This window comes from Coptis chinensis, chromosome 4 (assembly GCF_015680905.1).
Source record: "Coptis chinensis isolate HL-2020 chromosome 4, ASM1568090v1, whole genome shotgun sequence".
In the NCBI taxonomy this organism is placed as follows: domain Eukaryota; kingdom Viridiplantae; phylum Streptophyta; class Magnoliopsida; order Ranunculales; family Ranunculaceae; genus Coptis; species Coptis chinensis.
In genome coordinates, this window is record NC_141459.1 from 107777710 (window position 1) to 107798416 (window position 20707).

At 37.0% G+C, this 20707-nt stretch overlaps 3 protein-coding genes and 1 long non-coding RNA gene across 4 annotated transcripts; 2 read left to right on the top strand and 2 right to left on the bottom strand.

Annotated features, from left to right (window-relative positions):
- Positions 1 to 49: 49 nt before the first annotated feature.
- SKS3 (SKU5 similar 3) lies at positions 50 to 4382 on the bottom strand. The gene is made up of 9 exons (XM_086558884.1): positions 4110 to 4382; positions 3293 to 3402; positions 2853 to 3123; positions 2623 to 2761; positions 1921 to 2284; positions 1150 to 1515; positions 996 to 1074; positions 364 to 563; positions 50 to 265 (listed from the first exon to the last, which is right to left on the bottom strand). Exons 1-9 carry the CDS (start codon positions 4251 to 4253, stop codon positions 157 to 159), a joined length of 1782 nt encoding a protein of 593 aa, XP_086415010.1. The 5' UTR covers positions 4254 to 4382; the 3' UTR covers positions 50 to 156.
- A 1040-nt stretch (positions 4383 to 5422) lies between these two features.
- Positions 5423 to 8584, bottom strand: LOC147506854 (transmembrane protein, putative (DUF2358)). Its single transcript, XM_086558886.1, has 5 exons — positions 8384 to 8584; positions 8071 to 8291; positions 7745 to 7825; positions 6846 to 7196; positions 5423 to 5665 (listed from the first exon to the last, which is right to left on the bottom strand). Exons 1-5 carry the CDS (start codon positions 8538 to 8540, stop codon positions 5564 to 5566), a joined length of 912 nt encoding a protein of 303 aa, XP_086415012.1. The 5' UTR covers positions 8541 to 8584; the 3' UTR covers positions 5423 to 5563.
- Positions 8585 to 12428: 3844 nt separating this feature from the next.
- On the top strand, positions 12429 to 13527 carry LOC147506855 (uncharacterized). The gene is made up of 3 exons (XR_015220853.1): positions 12429 to 12510; positions 13307 to 13340; positions 13423 to 13527. It is a non-coding gene; the product is annotated as an uncharacterized LOC147506855 (long non-coding RNA).
- Positions 13528 to 13935: 408 nt separating this feature from the next.
- On the top strand, positions 13936 to 20578 carry LOC147506856 (uncharacterized). The gene is made up of 6 exons (XM_086604281.1): positions 13936 to 13977; positions 14268 to 14480; positions 14820 to 14913; positions 20084 to 20149; positions 20267 to 20326; positions 20445 to 20578. The coding sequence occupies exons 2-5, from the start codon at positions 14286 to 14288 to the stop codon at positions 20317 to 20319; spliced, it is 408 nt and encodes a 135-aa protein (XP_086460407.1). The 5' UTR covers positions 13936 to 13977; positions 14268 to 14285; the 3' UTR covers positions 20320 to 20326; positions 20445 to 20578.
- The last annotated feature ends 129 nt before the right edge of the window (positions 20579 to 20707 follow it).

Below are 20707 nucleotides of genomic sequence, written 5' to 3' on the forward strand. Positions count from 1 at the left end.
ACAGTGAAAATAAAAGAAAGAAATGCTTGTTTGTTTGTTGCATGGCCAATGATGAAAACATACCATGTCTATTTCCTACAACAAAAATTGTTACATTTGCACTAGCTAAAGACTAGGTAGGACTAAAGACTATTACATTGTGACAAAATTTTGTTATCAGAGGAATCCACCACACCATGTTAGGAGGAGTGCAACAAGGATCATTCTTCTACTTGCCATGCAAACTGTTTCTGCTCCAGAGAAACTTACTTTATGAGATTGAGTCCTGCAGACGAGCAAAAAGTGAGAAAATGCATCTTCATGCAAGGATCCCAGTGTGTCAGGAGAATGATTTAAAATATAGAAGAAGGTTCTTAATCTTACTTCTGTAAATATGTCAGTAAACCACAGTAGATTGCATTATCAGGTAAAGGAAGCTCGGTTTTGTTTGATATCTCTGGATTAACCACACTAACATACACTTCCTGGCCTAGATACCAAGAATTCAGATTCTGTGCACGTAGGTTCCACATGCCCACATTATCGAGAGAAACTAGAATTGCTGTCCATGCTCCAGGAAAGACCTGCAGTTGAAGCAATAATTCGGTATCAAAAACACAAGCTTGTGGACAACAATAAATGCAGGAAAAAAAAAGGTACAGCCAATTCGCAGTTCATTTGTTTTCTACAGAAGAGACATACAAGGAAACAGTATGCTAGATTCCAATACAGAGTATTCTATGGTGATAATAGCCTATGAGTACAGAAAACATGTGAAGCATCCCATCTCGAAAACAAGCATGCATAGAAACTCATACATCAATATCTAATGAGCTTTTTCTTATCTACAGGGAAATGACTTTGGTGTAAAATGGAGTACCCAGAATCATTTGTGGAGTTGATGGTTAGGAAATAAATTGCTCTACTTGGAATAGATTTTTTGTTGAGGGTATTAATTAAGCAATGAAATTGTCCATTTCCTAAAATTCGGACAGAAGTGCTTATGAAAGACTTACTTGTGTCGTGCAACGAGCAACTCCATCCCACTTGTTGTAAGTGCCTCGGCTGTTTTCTGTCCAGATTCCAAAATCCATACTAACGTCCAGAGAAAATTGTTCAGTTGTTTAATTGATGATTATTAAAACATGAAACTGAGACATTGGAGCTTACCCCACAACAAAGAATGCATATCCATCCAAGTGGTAACTTTGCACAATAGAGTCGTTGTTTTGGAATATGATTTCCATGAAACCCCTGTAACTACCATTTATTATAGATGTATCAAACTTTGCAGGCCTATTCATCATCCTATTTGGGAAATCAAGCTTAAAAACTCCTGGAATATCGAATTGCTGAGCAAGCTTTAGAGGTGTTGCAGGTGGTACGTATGAGATTCCATTAAGAGTAGTTGCCCATTTCCCATCTATTAGCTCTGCCGGTCTATTGAGCAGCACAAATACTTCTGTGACAGTAATATCGCCATACCTAAAAGAACCCTGTGGATTTGGACGGGCAGCACCAGCAGAGACATTCCACCTGAATGAATTTGTCATTAGAAGAATGTAGAAATAAGATAGCATAACATCTCTAAAAGAAACTACAGGTTCCATCAAACAAAAAGATGCAATGGATAATTAAAGTCTAACCCTACATAACATGCATTGAGATAGCCAAAGATACTAAAAAGTGAAAACTATGTCCCAAGACAGGGAGTTCCACACCACCAGAAAACATACACTGAGCTATAGAACTAACAAGATTACACAACTAAAGTTATAGTTGTTCCATATAAGATGGAGAACACCAAACAGACTGAAATGTAAAAGGTAGGTGGTGAAGATGTAGATCAGCACATTGAGAAGACCTTGAAGTAGCATTTAATTTTATATGATATTGTACCAACATGAATGGAAAAGAAAGCATATTTTATAGACAAACCACCTGATGGTTCTTGCTTGGTTCATTGAGAAATATGTGTCAAGTTCATTTGGGGGATCTGGAAGAGGACCTGCAGCAGGGCCCTGGGAATTGGAGTAGTGCAAAATGGCAACACCTGTGCCCCTAGACACGGAAGACAAGTTGGCGAACCTAGCACTGGCAACCATGTAGTAATCACTGCTAGCATTTTGATCCATTGTAACCAAGAAAGAATATGATTGTCCGACATGGATATCCATGTTTGTATAATTCTGTTGAACTGTGTATGACCCTTCTGTCTCTACAAGTAGCAAGTTATGATCCTGGATTCTGAAATTCAAACTTGTTGAGATTCCGACATTGTGCACACGAAGACGATAGGTCTTTCCTGTATTACATAACACAACGTTTGGCATCAAAGTTATCCAATAGCAAAAGATTTAATATATTATTTCATGACTAGCTGGCGAAGAAGATCTTACATTCCAAGAAAAAATTTCATCAACTGAACACATGGAAGCATCAAACTAGGCCTTTTTGTAAACGACTTATTGAACTTGGAGTTTTTGGAAAGATTTAGTAAAACTTATATATATATAAATAGATTTGAGAGAGTCTTGTACTCCTAACAGAACTAGCATCCTTCTCAATAAATGCAACTTCTTGCCTTACTAGCCGAGAAAAGTTTGTAACAGACTTATCAAAGAATTAACACAAACAACTCACCAGGTTCAACATTTATTGTCTCGAAGGGAATGCCTCCAGGGACAAGCGACACGTCATAGCGATAAGGACCAAATCCATTAAAAAGAACACCATCAGGAACTCCAAGATCAATGCCATCTTCAAGTTCTTTCCTCAGTTCCTGTTGTCCAAAATTATTGTGTCCATATGAGCATGTAATTAATATTCATTAAAAGCATTCACAAGAAGAGAAGAGGAGTAGGGAGGACAACCTTATGACTCTTGATGTACCAGTCGCTAATGAAAACTGTTATATCGCCATCTGGTGTCCCAAAGGGAACTGGAATAACCTCTCTGTTGTTTATAGTGATTCCTCCATAACCACCAGAGGCTTTCTGGAAATCCAGAGAAGGAAAATAAAAGAAACTTCCTATCTGATCTTTAACTTGAAATTGATATGTAAAATTCCAACCAGCGGGAATAGGACAAGTTGTTCCTGACACACCATCCTGCCAGGAGTTCTTTCTATGTTGTATTCCATTCCTACACAAATGTTACCATGACAATAAGTAAACACATATTTTTATAACTGAATAGTGCAACAAGATCTACAATACAATTCCTAAAGTCAAAACTAATTAATTACTAATTATAATTATCATGATTGTAATCTTCATATGTATCATCCCTCACAAACAACAACCCCACGTACCACGTGAGAAGAAATGGCTCATCTAGATGATTCTTGACATTAACAACGACATTCCAGTTTGTGGTCACATTGAGTATTGGTCCTGGAAACTGCCCATTGATACCAATCACCTGAAATCATGAACTACGATAGATGAGCATTCAGCACAGTGTAAACATTTAATTATATGAAGATATCCACACCAATCACCTGCAATCATGAATATTGTAATAGATTTAAGCATATTGAGGTATGAAAAAACATGGTGTTTTGAAGTAAAACCTTTGGGTGATGATACTAAAGGTTGGGGAACATTTACTGATCTCATTTAAAAACAGGCTTGCCAACCAAAAAAAAAAAAACATGATGTTTTGAAGGCAAAAAGAGTACTATTGGGAACTTTAATCCTCACCCCAAAGTGTGGCTACATCTAGTCTTCCCATCCTATGTTACATTCCCTGTTTCATCTTCACATTCATACATTAGAGCCTTTCTAACAGCTCAAACTATTAGCCTATTAAAGCAAAGGGATATTCACCAAAAGATTTTTGACCGTCTTTCTACTCTCTAATTATGAGTGTCCTAGATAAATGAGGGAGATCCCTGCTCAAAGCACTAATGCAGGAGTCCTCAATGTCTTTCAAAGTTTGTGATTCACTATTAATACAAGAACTAATGAAATGGGCAAACATGCTTCTTCAATATCTAAAGTTGACAAGTATACTCGAGGTGAAAATGGTACGTAATACAGCTTCAAAACAAATGGGGTACTAAAACACAGTTTAAAATAAAGCCCAGTTGCCCCATTCGGTGCATAACGAAGTAAAAGAAGAAGAACCTGTTGTTTGACACCAAGTGGAGAAGCAGTGATGTAAGAAACAGTCCAGTCGTAGGAGATGAAAGGATCTTCTGCCAAACTCACTCTCCAAAACACACCAGAAAACAGCAAGAAGAAGATGGCGAAGTAAGAAGTGCTACACATTGGATCTCTTCCTTCTATCCTCACTCCTTCCTTTTGCTCTCTGCTAGGAATGACAGCAAGAAAAGCTCCTAGCTTGTTTGGAGTTGACAGTGAATTATATGGCTATGGAGAAGTTGAGCAGTATTAGCTCAGTGCTCAGTGTCAGTCCTTCACACTTGACACTGTCAGACGCGCTAGCTCATGACCGTTATTTCCATCTCCACTTTTCTACCCCTTTAGTTGCACTTTACTTTTTATTTCTTTTACTGAGCTTCACCAATGTACCATTGACAATTTGACACTAGCATTTAATAACTTGTTGATGACGATTTTCCAGTTTGGTTGCGTTGACTTTAACAAATTCATAAGAGTGTTTATAGTTGTTTTTTATATACTAAATATTAAGCAAAAAAACTAAACCAAATATCCAATAACCAATATTCAATAATTTTGGTGTTTTTTTCAAATCGTTTTCTTTTTTAGGAGAGATAAATGTTGAGAAAAAAGATAAAAAACACGGTTTTGAAAAAGTCACATGTAAAAAGGGAAAATTTTTGACCCGATCCCAAATTTGGTTTTCAAATTTTATATCCGTTTATTTATATAAAATCTCTCGGGTTTGGTTTTGGAAATATTTTTGGGTTTTTTTTTTTAGTGTTATCCGTGGGTTTGGGATTCAAATTCGATTGGGATATTATGGTGCGGTTTATCCAAAACCGCCCTAGCCACATGGGTTATATATCGAATTTATTTAAAATGTTTCTGAATATTTGGGTTTTATATGTAGCAGTTTGTCATTTAATGTCAAATATTTGATGTTTCTCCCTTGTTGGTGTTTGGTTTGGTTAAAAATTTTAGTGTTTTATTGATTTCTCCTCTATAGATGCTCTAATTATAGATGCTATAATGATATATTAATAAATGTTTTGATGTAAGTCTTTAAATGACCAACGTGCGCCATATATCTGAAACTTAACTTCAGTGTTGCGTCCATAAATTGACCATTTCACATATGAGAAGACGCTTAAATTTTGACATGGTTCATAATGACTTTTGTGTACCTGCCTACCTGGTCTGTTCTCTCAAGTATTTGAAATAAGAATCTTAGTGAACTGTATAAAATAGAAAAAGAATATGTTCCTAGCAAGTGAATCTCTATGTTGCAACCAATAGGACCACAGGAAGATAAATTGCGTTGCAACTTGCAAGTGTAAAAATTGCTGAATGAGGAGGCAATACAACAAAGTGTGATTTAGATTATACACGACTAATAAGTATAGTTACGATTACACTAGGAACAGAGGAGTGAAAAGAATCCTGTGTTTCACTTCTCACAGTGTTGTCTTCAGGAACTGTACAACAAAGTAGACAACTGCTAAGAATAGTGCAATCTGGTATGCATCCCTTTGGAAACCGTCGTCCTTTTGAAAGAACTGAATAAAAGCAATCAATAGAACATGTGTAAGCTCCATGAATTACATTAATAGAACAAAGGAAAGCCCATACAGTAATCAGCAATCTGTTGCGTTATTTCTTTTTATTGCTCGACAAGGTTTTATTAAAAAGAATGAGAAGATTCCCATACAGTAGTAGCACATCCCAACTAGGCAAATAGGCGGGCACCGGCCAATCTTTCAATTATTAAGAAAAACTACATACAAATTCATTAGCTGCCAGCACAACTTTTCCTAATTTGCACAATATTCTGCATGAATTTAACTCTTCCATTTGTTAGAAGAAGGAACCGACGAAGATCAGTTATCCAATTCCACTGGAATTTTACGAACAGGGAACCACCCTATTCAGATCGGTAAGGGAAAATGATGCCTTAGAATCACATTCAACCATGCAGTAACTAGAGTTCTTAATTAATCCTTAATATTATCGATAGTAGCTCTGCTTCAACCTGAACCACAGTAGAGATAAAGAATAACTCTAAAGCCACATCTATCACATCTACCCTATCTAATGAGCTAAGTCCTTGCACTTGGAGGAAGTAGTTTTATAGGTAACGGAATATATGAGCAATTTAATAGGAGGCAGCAATCAAACGTAACATCATATACAGCACGAGGTCTGATTGCACTGTTAGAATGGAAATAATGAGGCTTAACAAAAAAAATTCTTACACTACTCAAGAACCATCTCCTCCAAAATATAAAACATATAAGTTTTGTAAGAAATAGTCATGGACTCATGGTATAAAGTACGTTAGAGAGAGTTACATGGTCAACCTCTGACATATACTTATAACAGTTATAAGTGAGTAGTTTATCTCACTGCATAGTAGTGTGACTCTCGGAGAGAAATTCAATCTCCTTCTATTCAAGAAATGGATGATATGTTAATATACCAATATTCTAGTCCATTCTAAAATTATTATTATATTAACATATCATCCATTTCTTCAATACCTTCAAGAGTCAAGACTACGCTGTGCCTGCTACACTAACTGCTCTTTAATTAATTTATTGTTACAATCATTCGTGTTGTAAATCAAAACCGTTTCTTCGATATTGGGGAATGGTAGACAAGACCAAGAGCATCTAACTTACTTAAACAGGACAATATATATTATAAAGTTCTGTGATGTATACCAGAAGCTGATGTTACCTTTGTTGGATCACCAGAAGGATCTGGATATATCTCCATGTTCTCTTTTTCCATTGTAATGCGGTTTGTTGTATTCTTAAAAAATTCAGCCACATCTTTCCCGGCTTCAATTGTGGAATAAAGCCGACGACTCGTCCAAAAAAAAGCCTGGGAAATGGCTGAGGATGCAGACAAATCCCAAAACTCCTCATGCTCGATCACTTGTCCGCTTATCTGGTTTAGGGTGAACTGTGAGTTCACTTTGACTATCAGGTCTCCTCCCACACTAGAAAGTATAGATTTTGGTCTCCCTTTGATTGTCCACCTGATTCTCAGCACGCTGGTCGAAAGCATTACCATTTCTTGTACTGTCTGTTACAAGCATATATTCTAAATCAGCAGAGAGCTCTACTGAACATATACATAACACAGAAAAATAAACTTAATATTACAGTAAAAAGTACCAAGAAATAGAAATCAACTAACTGTACCGGCCTGTTTCCCATAATTCTATCAGACATAATTCATGTTTCATTGAGTGGTAGAATACACTTTCTGTACAAAAGGTTATGTGTCAGGCCTTTAAGATACCGGTTTTGGCTGCCCTAACATATGAATCCTATGTAATAATTTGTAGTGCCACATCATTACTGGGTGGCCATCCATAACATTAACAGCCTCTCACTATTATCTTAATTGTAATTAATTTCACTGGAATCAACTAGTATATTAATTAGAGGGTCCAGTGGGGACTTGATATTATGTGCTCTATACAGTAATACAAGGGAATAATGCAAATCAATTTTCAATCTGTTGAATAATGATATGCAACTATAATTTTTCAATTCTGCAGCTTCAGAGGACAAAATAAGATGGTCAAGAATGTATAGATACAAATTAAAACAACAAGAAGTTCTCACCACCGAGGGATTATCTAGTGCATCAGTCACCCATAAAGGCCTCTTGTATTTCTCGCGACCAGTGAAACTTCTAAGTGGATCCTGCAGTCCCAATAGCACCATGATTGCATTCAAGCAAGTCAGCAATTGAGACAGTATCCATGCTACCACTAGAAACCAGTTGGTGTACGTACTGTGTGCAAAATATTTCTATACTTTTCCATTACAATTTCCACGCAAAATCGAGTGCTGTGGCCTTTGGTGCTTTTATATATTTATGTCAGTATCTGTTGGGTCTTACTCAAGCAACATTAGAATCAAGCCTTACAAATAATGAGGAAGTATACCTTGTATTTAACAGAAACAGCGAAAGTGCCAAGAGCACGATTGCCTTGACGAAGTTCGAGAATATCCCGAGCTAATTGTCTAGCAGTGGATTCAATGGAAGGACTACTAATGCATTCAAATTCATTACAAAGCTCACCAAAGTCCATTCCATCAACCAGTTTATCAGCTTCAGATCTTTCAGTAGTAGTGATGCTATCACTACTACTGCCACTTGAAGTTGCTGCAATGCAATAAGCCAATTCAGCTCGTTAGAAGAAAAGAAAGTTAAACTAGTTCAGTGCATGGAAGAATAAATGAACAGTACGTACGTACCTCTTAGTGGACATGACAAGTGGCGTTGACGAGAGAGAGCGCAAGAGGAGGTGAGAAAATGAATGTGGGGGAAAGAATGCGGGGAAAGCAGAAAGTTGGAGTTGGAGAAGAAATGAGGATGGTCTTCATCATCTTCATCGTTTTCTTCTCTCTCCATTATGCAAGAGTTTGAATGAAGCTCCACCACTTTTATTATTTTTCTTCCTATCGTATATCCCTACTTTGGGTTTTGGATAATGTCCAATTTTTTATTCTTTTTATTATTTTCACCTTTTACTATTCATACTTTTACCCTTCATACTTATGCACACGAGGTGCCGTTGTCTTTTCTTTTTTTTTCTGACAAGAGTCCACAATTGTCCTTAAGAGCGTTTTTTAATCGAGGGTGGTTTTTTGGGTTCATTTACGTCCTTATCAATTTTGTCCCCTATAGTATAAAGTATAAACCCTTTTTAGTGTATACCATCATCTCCCAAATTATTTGGGGTGTATATCTAAAAAAAAAAAATTACTTAAAGTGTAAAGAGTTCTGTAAAAGGTTTTTTTGGGCAAACTTTAGGTGTGTAGAAATTTTGGGGAGAATGATGTTGCTACTGAGTTTGAAAGATAGAACTGCTTACATATCAAGTTCGCTGATGATCTTGGAATCAAGTCAAACATAGTTCATTGTTTGGATCGAATGATCGATGGTGAATGGAGAAGATGGAGAGTGGAGAAGAAACATCCCCCTCTCTCATTTTGTTTAGAGAGTAGAGAGGAAATATATATAATTCTCACTCCCCTTTGGTGCTCCATGAATTGAATGAGATCCACTTTTGGTGCTGTAGAGAAAAAGACGTTTTCTCTCTTGTATTAAGGGCCGCCAAGACTCTAAGTATGCCTAGACAGGCGTGGCCCTCATGCCTTTGGCAACCTCCAGGTCCTTAAGCGCGACTCACGCTCAACTTTGTTTGGCCAAGAAGCGTGACCCACGCTCCACCGTATTTCAACAATATACAACTATTTCGGAAGTGGATAACGTTGTTTCCGCATTGTATTATTCACAACAGGTACTCCATTCATTGATGATATTTAATACATGTATCCATATTCATTTTGTAACCATTTGGTAATTCATGACTTTTGAGATGACTAATTGTAATTATCCAATAAGTTAGTCTCAAGATATGATCAATAGCAGTGACACGTGTTGCAAATATATTGATGACAATATATGCCCCTTACAAATCAAAAGTGCATATAGTTATGGGATTTTGATGGTAAATCAAAGCATTGGTGTCCAAGCCAATCGTAGAATTCATATTTTTTTTTAATGACTTGCACATGGTTATATGTTTCGGATTTTTCAACTGTTTAGATGTATTTGGGTTGCATCTTTTTTTTCTTCCAATAACTCATTGTTATCACATTAGTTTAATTTGTTAACTTGGTATGCTTTCAAGTATGCGACTTTGATCTCCATAGCATTTTACAAGTCATTTTACGTGTATCATTAGTACTCAATCGGTTTCTAGAATGTTAAACCTATCTTTTTAACACTTGGTGAGAAAAATCACAAAATTTGCCAACTGCCAATCTTTATTCTTTAGCACCTTGTGGATTGGAATTAAAACCATGGGAACAAATGCACTAAGGCCTGTTAAAGCAAAAGCCCCAAATGAAAAGACCCAATCACTAACCGGACTTCAATTAACAGGCCCAAAAATGGATTAAGTCATGTTATTTTATAAAATAAATTAAATAGGTCCCAAATAAAAAGCTCTTAAATTAACAGGGCCCGCGTGGGAAAATAGAGCAGAGTAACGGAAAAATAAATAAAGAAAAAAAAAGTAAGTAAAGTGGTCCTTCAACTATTTGTAACTTTTACCTAAAAACTTGCTATGAATATCTATCTAATAAAACACAATGGTGTGGGGCCCGTAGGGCCTCCATCCAAAATACTATCGGTTTTTCTAAGTTGTGCGCGTGGAAAAAAGCTCAATCCCAAAGAGTATGCTCCCCTTATGCCCTAACACCTGGATCTATTGGATCTTATTCTTCAAACAAACTATGTATGCCCTATCCTTCCTTCTGGCCGTCACTCTAGAGAAAGAATTGCCTTGTTTCATTTCCACAACCAACGAGGGTAAATGACGAAGCTTGAAGCAAGTAAATGAGGTCCGACTTCAGGTTTTCATTCTTTTTAATTTATTAATCAATCTTTTGTTATTTATGTACAATGCTTTTGTTCATTCATTCTGACTTCAGTTTTCATTTGATTCATTCTTTATGTACAATGCTTTTGTTCATCTCTGGAATGATTGAAGGAGCGGTTAACAAAAGATTGATTGCCTGTATTATGACGAAGCTGAAGCACAGGTAAATGAGGTCTGACTTCAGTTTTCATTCTTAATCAATCTTTTGTTATTTTGTGTTATGGAAAAGCGGGAAAGAAACAAACTTAATTAAAGGTTGGACAAGTTGAAGTACTACGACAAATCGATGGTGTTGTGTTTGCATGGTACTCTTTTTTGCTCAACCAAGATGGTGTATAGTGAAAATGACTTCAAAATCAGAATTTGGGTAAATATTGGTTAATAAAATGGATTTTGACAATAAATATTTTTGCAAGATATCTCGCTTCTACTTCATAGATAATATAAAATTATTTTATGTTCCCTTGGTTCGCTTGTTTATTCAATTTTTTTGTATGATTACCGTTGTGGTTTAATTAGTATTTTAATTATGAAGGCGGGGTTGAGATTTTAGACATATAGGTGCCACTTCAAATTAAGTTGAAATTACGTCCATTTTCAAAGTTTGTAAATTCTATTTAATGCATTCATCTATACCTAGGTTTCATTATGAACCTGTAACCACATAGAAAGATCAAAGATACATAAAAGAGCACCCTACCAATAAAGAAACAATACTAGTCATATTAACTTCTTAATATGTCTAAAATAATGGAGCAATATGTCCTCTTTGTATCTTAAGTTCTTAATTAGTTTTCATTCATTCTAACTTAGGTTTTCATTCATTCGACTTCAGTTTTTCATTCATTCATTCTTTATGTACAATGCTTTATGTACACTAATAAAGCAAATATTATATGTATGCCTCTTTATGTACACTAATAAAATGAGGTCTGGCTATTGTTTGTTCTTTGAAGGAGCGGTTCAGTTCATGTGTTCTGGACGCCTCTTGCAGAAGACTGAATGTATAATTGTTCCTCTATTTTTCAGCAAATATTATAAATGTAGATGACCGGAGCTTTGTGAACTCTACAAAGTTACGGGATCTTGAAATACCGTTTCTCGACCATAACCTGTAAGTTTATTCCTGCTTGAGGATAATGTTAACTCCAGTCAATGTTTCGCTAAAAAGAAAGTGTTGTTTTTAAGATTTGGTTTTAGGGGGATGTAGGTTTCCCTTAGAAGCATGTGTATCAATACATTGTTTATAGTTATGAGAATTGTTTATAGCTATCAATACATTGTTTATAGCTTGAAAATGGATATATCCGATATATATCGGTTTTTGGGTACACCGATATATTTATCGATATCAATATTTTGGGCCTTGGTTTGGACTGGTCACAAAAAAAATAGATATATATCGGTTTTTGGGTACACCGATATATTAACCGATATCGATATTTTGGTCCTTGATATGTGGTCCTTTCGGCTTTTAGGCTCTTCCCACTTACAATGTTGACTTGTACAAGATTCAAAAATCACCAAGATTTTTAGAGAAACTTCTGTCCTTAAAAAATGCATGAGGATATTGGATTGTCTTCCACATGCTCTTCTTTGGGGTCCACCTTCTTTTAAACTCGAACAAATGGCAGTGATTTTTTGTCTAGCTTGAAGATTGGATTGACTTTTGAGTATAGTAATCAAAGTTCTACTATGTGTATGCTGAAATGTTAAAGGCAATGTTAAATATGTATGTATCCCTTACAGAGTGGACTTCCAACTAATAATTATTCAGAAAATATTCTTTAACGTAATGTGTGATTATTTTGTTTTCCTAATTTATTTTGTTTTATCAAACCTGTTCAACCCTTTGTAGTTTGGGACTTCAGCTCATTATACTCACCGGTTCTCCAAAAAGTCTCATGGGCGCATAGGAGCTAGAGTTGGAAGGTAAGCAAGGAAACCTTTTAGAACCTTTAAACGGTCAACATTTATGTTAGTTCTCCTAAAGTTTGAAATGTATTTTTTTTGTCTTTGGTTAAAAAAAATGAAACTTTGAGTTGGAGAAAAGCAAAATAAGAGCAGATGACACCCTGAATAGTGTCCCGTGTGTAGTTATATGTTTTTAGTACTCAATTTAGTCGTATTTTAAATGTGTTAATTCTATTGTTTTAAAATATAGGGGGTTAGATGTCACTCAATTAATCTAAGTAAAACTCTTTCTTTCTTATGGAGGGAAAATTTTCCACCGTAAGCGATGTGATGATTGAAATTTAAAAGCGGAGAGAAACGAAAGAATTCTGATGGGTCAGGTTATGATGAAGCAAGTAACTTACATGGGATGTTGATGGACTTTTTCCTGAAAAATTTGCCTAGGCTTAAGCCCAAGTGCCAACTAGCCTACATTAATTGAGCTTACAACCGGTGGAGTCCAGGTGCGCCTGTTCTATATAAGTTAAGAAGTTTACCCTGTGGAGGAATGTGACCGTGGGTTTGGATAGGGGCCACAGTAATTCCACTCTACTCCTTGGGGGTGTCTCATGGTGGAGACATAGGTGTTAACACTATTCGATTGCAATATAAGAGATGATGGTTATGAACAAGAAAATTCTTTTCGTTTATCTATGATTGTTCCGGATAGAACATGTACTAATCAATTTACTGATTTAGTGTGTTTTTAAGTTGCCTTTAGGTTTTGATTAAGCTGATCAAGTACATAATCACTGCTGCTTTGTCTTTTTTTTAGGCACCATTTTTTGTTGCAGATTTTCCTCTCAATGGTATGTTATCCCTACCCATCCTTTTTATGTTTGTTTCTACAGATTTTATTGAGTATCTAGCTATTTCTATTTGTTTCTACAGGATCCCATAGATGAGGGTAAACGTCCAATGGACCCTTATAAGGACCCTTGCAAGAAAAACAATAATTATGTTCCAGTTCAAGATGGACTCTACCTTCAGCCACCTACTCCCTCAACGACTGCTTTCGCTCCCAGGTATTACAATCAACAATATACGTTATTGATAACTTCTATTAACATACTTTGAGTTACCCAAATTATATTAACACTCTTATTGGTTTCACATCATGTTTTTGAACTCTCTTTCAAATATTTATAGCTTCCTACGCAACCAATTCTTGACAAAGGAAAACGCCCTATAGACTCCTTTAAGGAACCTTCAAACCAAAACAAACATGTCTTTGTTGCCCCCCAAGATAGGCTCAATCTTCAACCGCCTCTTGGCTTCCAGGTATTTCTTACTTGCATTGTCTTATGCTAAGTTGCATTGCCTTATTTATTTTTCTACACTGTTGCTTATGTATATTGCATTGTCTTATTTCTTCTTTTGCTTTATAAATAAATGGCGCCATCGGATAGTGTTTCTCTATCTCATCTCCCGCCATCCGGTTCTCATGTAAGATGAGCTTTAATTAAAATGTAATGCTATAATTGCTCATGCATTGTCCAAAAGGTGTTTTTGTACACTATAATTGTAGTAAATTCACTGCAATTTAATGCCTGCTTATATGTATACTATTTACCCACTAACTGTGTTGCATGTGGTTATCCATCTATTCATTTATAATTTGCTTTTGTTTTTGGGTCTTCGATCACTTATTATCCTTGACTACTTTATTCATATATTTACATTCCACTAATACTAACTGCCATATTTGCTATTCGGTTGATTATACTTATAATTAGGTGCAGATAACAAATAGAATGCTAGGACAGCGTGCTCGAAGGGAAAGAGAAAGGAGCACTAAACTAATTGGCAACTCAAACTTCACCATCCAAGGTGCACAAGTAGTCACACGTCATGTCATTGACCACCAACTAATGGGTTCAACATTGAATGGCTCTCCTTCACTTCCACAGACTCCACTTCAAACACTTCTCCCGCCATCCGGTTCTCATGTAAGATGAGCTTTAATTAAAATAATACTATGATTGCTCATGCATTGTCCAAAAGGTGTTTTTGTACACTATAATTGTAGTAAATTCACTACTATTTAATAACTTCCATTTAATGCCTGCTTATATGTATAATATTTACCCACCAATTGTGTTGCATGTGGTCATCCATCTATTCATTTATAATTTGCCTTTGAGTCTTCGATCACTTATTACCTTTCACTACTTTCTTCATATCTTTACATTTCGTGTTTTCTAATTTTAATACTAATTGCCATCTTTGCTATTATCCATGCATTCCTCTTTCTCCCAATCTATTCGGTTGATTATACTTATAATTAGGTGCAGATAACAAATAGAATACTAGGACAGCGTGCTCGAAGGGAAAGAGAGAGGAGCACTAAACTAATTGGCAGCACAAACTTCACCATCCAAGGTGCACAAGGTTCAACATTGAATGGTTCTCATTCACTTCCACAAACTCCACTTCAAGCTGACAAGCATCAAACACATAATAGTCCAGTTACACCTCATGCAACACCATACCGACGTCTTTCTTCTTCAGAGTCTCTTCGGAAATCTTTATCATTCCTTAATCCCGTAAGGCTATTTATGCTCCCCGAAGAACGTGTCACATCAAGTACCCATGCTGATTCATCGGCTCAAAACAACACGTGAGTACTTCACTTAGTAGTTTTCCTTAATCAAAATCTAATATAACTCACTTGTGCAAGTTTCATTGCAGTACATGTATCTCTTCTGCTTCCTCATCCTTACCTCATGCAATTCCACATTCAACCAATGAGAACTTTGTACCAACACCGTCTCACCAAAATGCAAGGTTAGTATGCGTGGTTTATTACATCTTTCTCTTGGTTCTTTGTGGTTTGGTTACCATAAGATCCTACCTAACATCACAAGTTTTTCTAAAGACGCCAGAATCTGCAGGTCTTCTACCTCATCTTTTGTCCATCCAATATCACATTCGACAAATGCATGCGGCTTCAGATCATCATCAACTCAACTAACCGAAATTAGCGGTATACTTCTTCACACTTATTGAAATTGGAATAACAAAAAATGGCACCTTTGTCTAAATATATACAATTATTTCTCTTGTAGACAACAACCATTTGGGGATCCCGCACAATATTGTGAGGAGGTTCACAATAATGGTTTTGACCGTCCAATTTATGCTAATAATCTTTGACATAAGTGATGATGAAGGCGAAGTTGACAATATTGTTTCTAACCATCCGATTGAACAAGGAAGACACTCGTTGGGGAGAATGGATGTTGATTGTCCATTTTGTAGTGCACTCCATTGGATGGATGAGCGACTAAAAGATTCATCATTATCCGCCCTCGATTCGGGGACTTGTTGTTTGCAAGGGAAAGTCAAATTGCCTCCACTACGGCCATTACCTCCAAAATTCTTAAAGCTTTATATGATGGAAATGATCGCAACTCAAAGTCATTTCGAAGTACATGAGACAATACAACCAAGCTTTTGCATTTACAAGCCTTGGAGGAAATGAGCGTGTCTTTCCGGACGAGGTCCAAGGCCTTTTACTATACATGGTCGGTTCGTCATAGAATTTGGATCTCTAATTCTCGACATCGGGCGGCAGCCAACTTTACTCAACTTTACATATATGATCCCAGTCTTTGCATTGATATATCGTCAACCGTAATCCCCATTTGAACACGGATGTTTCAAGATAATTCATGCAACTATGCCAAAGTATAATTGTTTCTCGCTACTTTTTCGCCATGCATACGATGTTCTTAGATCTGCCTCTCTTCAACATGGTGAGAACTTCAATGTACCGCTTATTTGCATTACGGTGCTACTAGAGATGACGTCGTTACAACTTGCCAACCCGCAGATGAGATTGCTGTCATTTTACCTGGGGATGGCAGTGAGCGTAATAATATGAGGGATATTGTGATATATCTTAAAGGAGGGCAAGAATTCATGCAGATCAGTGAATGTCATCCAACTTACTTGCCTTTGCATTATGTGCTAATGTTTCCTTACGGAGAGCTTGGGTGGTCACCTGATATGAGGCGTTCAAATACTAATGACCGATTGACACGGATGGATTTCTACTCTTATCGGATATTTGAATACGGAGAATATTCCCGCAATCTTTACGTGGCACAAACTGTTTCAAAAGTTTTTGGTGGATGGATGGTGGTGATGGAACGAACAAAATGAGATATTATAGGTTACAACAAGACAAGCTTCGGGCTGAACTTTATCAAGGTATCATCGATGTTAAATTGAAGCTTTTCGACCCAAAACCAGATTGGAAGGCGAAAGTGGTCTTACCAAAGCATCTTGTGTCGGCGACCCTAGGCACATGTTGAAATTTTTCAGGATTCAATGGCCATCACTGCGTTACAATAAGCATCGATATATTTCTCACAATGACAAATCCGACTAGGGCCGAAGTTGTTTGGGCATTGTCCGAGCACCAAATCGCAACTCATCGACCGAGGAGGTCGTGGCCCGTGTCTTTGAACTAAAGCGAAGGGCCTTGATGAAGGAAATTAAAAAGAAAGGTGTGCTTGGTATGCGCCGTTGCACATGTCTACACCATTGAGTTCGAAATGCGGGTTGCCCCATATGCATGCACTTATATATCTTCGACATTTCGACAAGATCCGTGATACACTGCTCAAGTTGATCGCATTGTATGTGCAGAGTTTTCGATCCGTAAAACCAAACTGAGTTATTTCGGACCGTCCTCACATGTATGGTTCATGGTCCATGTGGACTAAATAATCCTAACTCTCCGTGCATGGTAAATGGTAGATGCAAGCATCACTATCCCGGACTTTTGCAGATGCTACCACCATGGATAAAGATGGATATCCTATCTACCGTCGTCGTGACAACGGTAGATCATATATTAATGAGGGGACATACAGTTGATAACAGGGGATGTTGTTCCTTATAATCCTTATCTTTCTAAGATGTTCAACCGCCATATTAATGTCGAAGTTTGTTTGGGATCCGTTGTGTTAAATACATTCACAAGTATATATTTAAAGGGCATGACATGACAACAATAGTGTTGAATGAGTTGGATGAGATCCAACAATACTTGGATCGCGAGATACATTGGCCCACCGGAAGCGGTTTGGAGATTATTAAGTTTCCATCTACATGAGGAGATTCCCACCGGTTAGGCGCTTGGCTTCATCTCCCTGGAAATGCGTAGTTTATAAAGGCGATGAACCAATACATGATATACTATCAAGGGCGAGCACCAAAAGTCAACTTTATTTGCCTTCTTTGATTGTTGTGCATCAGATTTAAGAGCAAGAAGCCTCACTTATCAAGAGTTCCCCGAATACTATGTATGGAACAAGCAATCTCAGACTTGGACAAGAAGGATACGAGAGGGAAAATTTGCTATTGGTAGAATGTATTTCGCCAGTCCTAATTCCGGTGAGCGATTTTACCTACGTTTACTTCTAACCGTTGTAAAAGGACCTCAATCATTTGATGATCTGAAAAGGATTGGTAATGGTCCTCCCCTTCCAACTTTTAAAGATGCATGTGTTGCACGTGGACTTCTAGAAGATGACAGCGAATGGGTGCAATGTCTCTGGGGAAGCTTGATCATGCGGTTGGATATCATCTTCGCCGACTATTTTGTGTTATTCTCGCAGAGTGCAATCCTTTGCAACCCCAAACATTGTGGAATGATTTTTGGGAAAATATATGTGATGACCTTCCACATAAGCTTTGCACAATGTTCAACATTCCAGAACCTACCCCTGTTGAAGTGCAAGATTATGGTTTATTTCTCTTAAATGAGATTTTGATAGAGTCGAGGGTAAATCAGCGGCTAATTTCCCTCTAATGCATTTGCCTCATTAACTACAAGATGGAACTTAGTTGTTGCAAACCGACTCATATGGGACCAGCGACAATTTCAGTTTAATCCTCAAAATGCAAAAGCACATGGCAACAGGGTTCTCCTAAATGCAGAGCAACGCTTTTCATATCAAACAGTGATAGATTCTGTTTCCCAAAATCTAGGGAAACTCTTCTTTTTGAATGGAGCAGCAGGAACAGGCAAAACTTTTGTTTACAACACAATCGCTGCTACGTGTCGTGCTGAGGGGCATATTGTTATTATGGTCGCTTCATCTGGAATAGCTTCATTACTATTGGTTGGCGGTCGTACTGCTCATTCGACCTTTCGCATCCCACTAGATATTCTTGATACCTCTGTTTGTGGGTTTAGTAAGAATTCAATGCATGCCGAATTATTCAGGGAAGCTAAACTTATTATTTGGGATGAAGTCCCAATGCAAAATAAGTTTTGTGTGGAGGATTGATTGATCGACACGCCGGGATACTTCGACAATAATAAACCTTTTGGTGGATTAACAGTTGTACTTGGTGGTGACTTCCGTCAATGCCTTCCAGTTATACCCAAAGGGGTTCGAGAACAGATTGTGTGTGCTTCCTTGCGGTCTTCCTTCCTCTGGAGTCACATTCATGTTCTAACTCTTGCCCAAAACATGCGATTGGAAAATGGAAACTCTGCAAATATTGCGTTCGCAAATTTCTTAATGGAGGTACCAAACTGTGTATTTTTCTTTGTACTTTTGCTTAATATTGATATTCATTTACATCATTCTTTGTACTATTTTTATTCGTACTAATATTCATTACTATTTTCTGGTTAATTAGATAGGAAGTGACCCAAACGAGACAGTTGAACTACCATCAACAATTCATCGATGTGCAAATCTTCAGGATCTCATTTCTACTACATATCCTCGCCTAAATCAACCTACCCGCAGTTACACCGAATATTTAAGCGGCGCACAATTCTATCTCGCGACGCAATGATGATGTCAATGATATTAATGCAGCAGACTTTAAATATGTTGTGGGGAAAGTACTTTCTCTTTCTAGCTGCGGACAAAATTTGTGACGAGGATGCAACGAATCCACCAATATTAATCAATACCCAAATGAGTACCTAAACTCACTTGATCCAAATTGGTCTACCACCGTTTCGTCTCAACCTAAAAGTTGGTTGTCCTATAATGTTGTTGCGAAATATTGCTCCCAAAGATGGATTATGCAATGGAACCCGATTGATGGTGGTCCACTGTCAACCTCCACGTTCTTTTTAAGAATTTTGGTGGTGAAAAGCGGGCAATCATGCATTTATTCCAAGAATATCTTTGTCACCGTCGTCTTCGATTTTCCTTTTCATATGACAAGAAGGCGGTTTCAATCGCGTGTTGCTTATGCAATGACTATAAATAAGTCACAAGGACAATCGGTGAAGTATGTGGGGATTGACCCCCGCCTTGAAGTTTTCAGCCACGGTCAATTATATGTCGCGACTATCAAGGTGCACTTCTTGAACGAGAATCGAGTATTCTCCTCCTCCAAATTCGGAAAGTCACACCCCAAACTTTGTTTACCCAGAAGTCTTACTATAATCCGTAAGTTCTTTTCATTTATAGTCACGTGTTGAGTAGTTACTCATTGAATTTATAGTCATCAAATTGATACATTTGTATTTGCTCTTACTTGGTTAATTTGCTTCGTTCAAATTATGTAGGTTTTGCGAATTGGTGTGTAATTACATTTTGTCAGTATTGCGTTGAAGAACTTTTTGCGAACCTTGGTTAGTTTTTTTCCCCCTAATTTCTTCTTTTTGATCTTACAACACCTGAATATATAGTTCTATACAAATCTATTTCAATTCCTACTAAATGGTGACGTCTGTTTATATGGTATTTAGCTGAACGAGGAAATTTCAATTCTCATATCTTCAAACTTAGTGATCTCTGCTGATTCTCAGGTATTTTCCTTTTCATTTTTTCATTTTTCCTTCCCTGGTCTTTCTCTACTTATTGTGTTGTTTAATTTTTTCATCCGTGAACGTGGTGATGGGACCTTGGCCAATCACTATAACTTAGTGATCTCTGTTGATTCTCAAGTCAAGTGAAACAGGTAACATCTCTTCTCTTATAACTCAATCTCTTTGATTTTCCATGTAAAGATTCAGTTCGTTTTAAAATCGTTTAGCCAGAGATGAATTATTTGTTTTCTTCTATGTAAAGGTTTAGTCCGAGCTTCTTCCTGGTGTTGTTATAGGTATTTATTTGCTTATTTATTAAGGGTTCTATTTTTTGGTTTTGGGTTTGTCGAAAAGTATTAGTTTTGATTGATTTGAGCTTTG

What these genes read in the sequence shown, in the direction of transcription:
- SKS3 (XM_086558884.1), bottom strand. Translation starts at nt 4,253, where the DNA reads ATGTGTAGCACTTCTTACTTCGCCATCTTCTTCTTGCTGTTTTCTGGT. An exon ending in GAGCCATTTCTTCTCACGTG is followed by an intron (nt 3,124 to 3,292) that starts GTACGTGGGGTT and finishes ACATTTGTGTAG; the next exon opens with GAATGGAATACAACATAGAA. An exon ending in AACCAAGCAAGAACCATCAG is followed by an intron (nt 1,516 to 1,920) that starts GTGGTTTGTCTA and finishes AAATTCATTCAG; the next exon opens with GTGGAATGTCTCTGCTGGTG.
- LOC147506854 (XM_086558886.1), bottom strand. Translation starts at nt 8,540, where the DNA reads ATGGAGAGAGAAGAAAACGATGAAGATGATGAAGACCATCCTCATTTC. An exon ending in CACTAGATAATCCCTCGGTG is followed by an intron (nt 7,197 to 7,744) that starts GTGAGAACTTCT and finishes TGCTTGTAACAG; the next exon opens with ACAGTACAAGAAATGGTAAT. An exon ending in CTTCTGGTGATCCAACAAAG is followed by an intron (nt 5,666 to 6,845) that starts GTAACATCAGCT and finishes GCTTTTATTCAG; the next exon opens with TTCTTTCAAAAGGACGACGG.
- LOC147506856 (XM_086604281.1), top strand. Translation starts at nt 14,286, where the DNA reads ATGCTAGGACAGCGTGCTCGAAGGGAAAGAGAAAGGAGCACTAAACTA. An exon ending in CACAAACTTCACCATCCAAG is followed by an intron (nt 14,914 to 20,083) that starts GTGCACAAGGTT and finishes CAAATTATGTAG; the next exon opens with GTTTTGCGAATTGGTGTGTA. An exon ending in AGAACTTTTTGCGAACCTTG is followed by an intron (nt 20,150 to 20,266) that starts GTTAGTTTTTTT and finishes TATGGTATTTAG; the next exon opens with CTGAACGAGGAAATTTCAAT.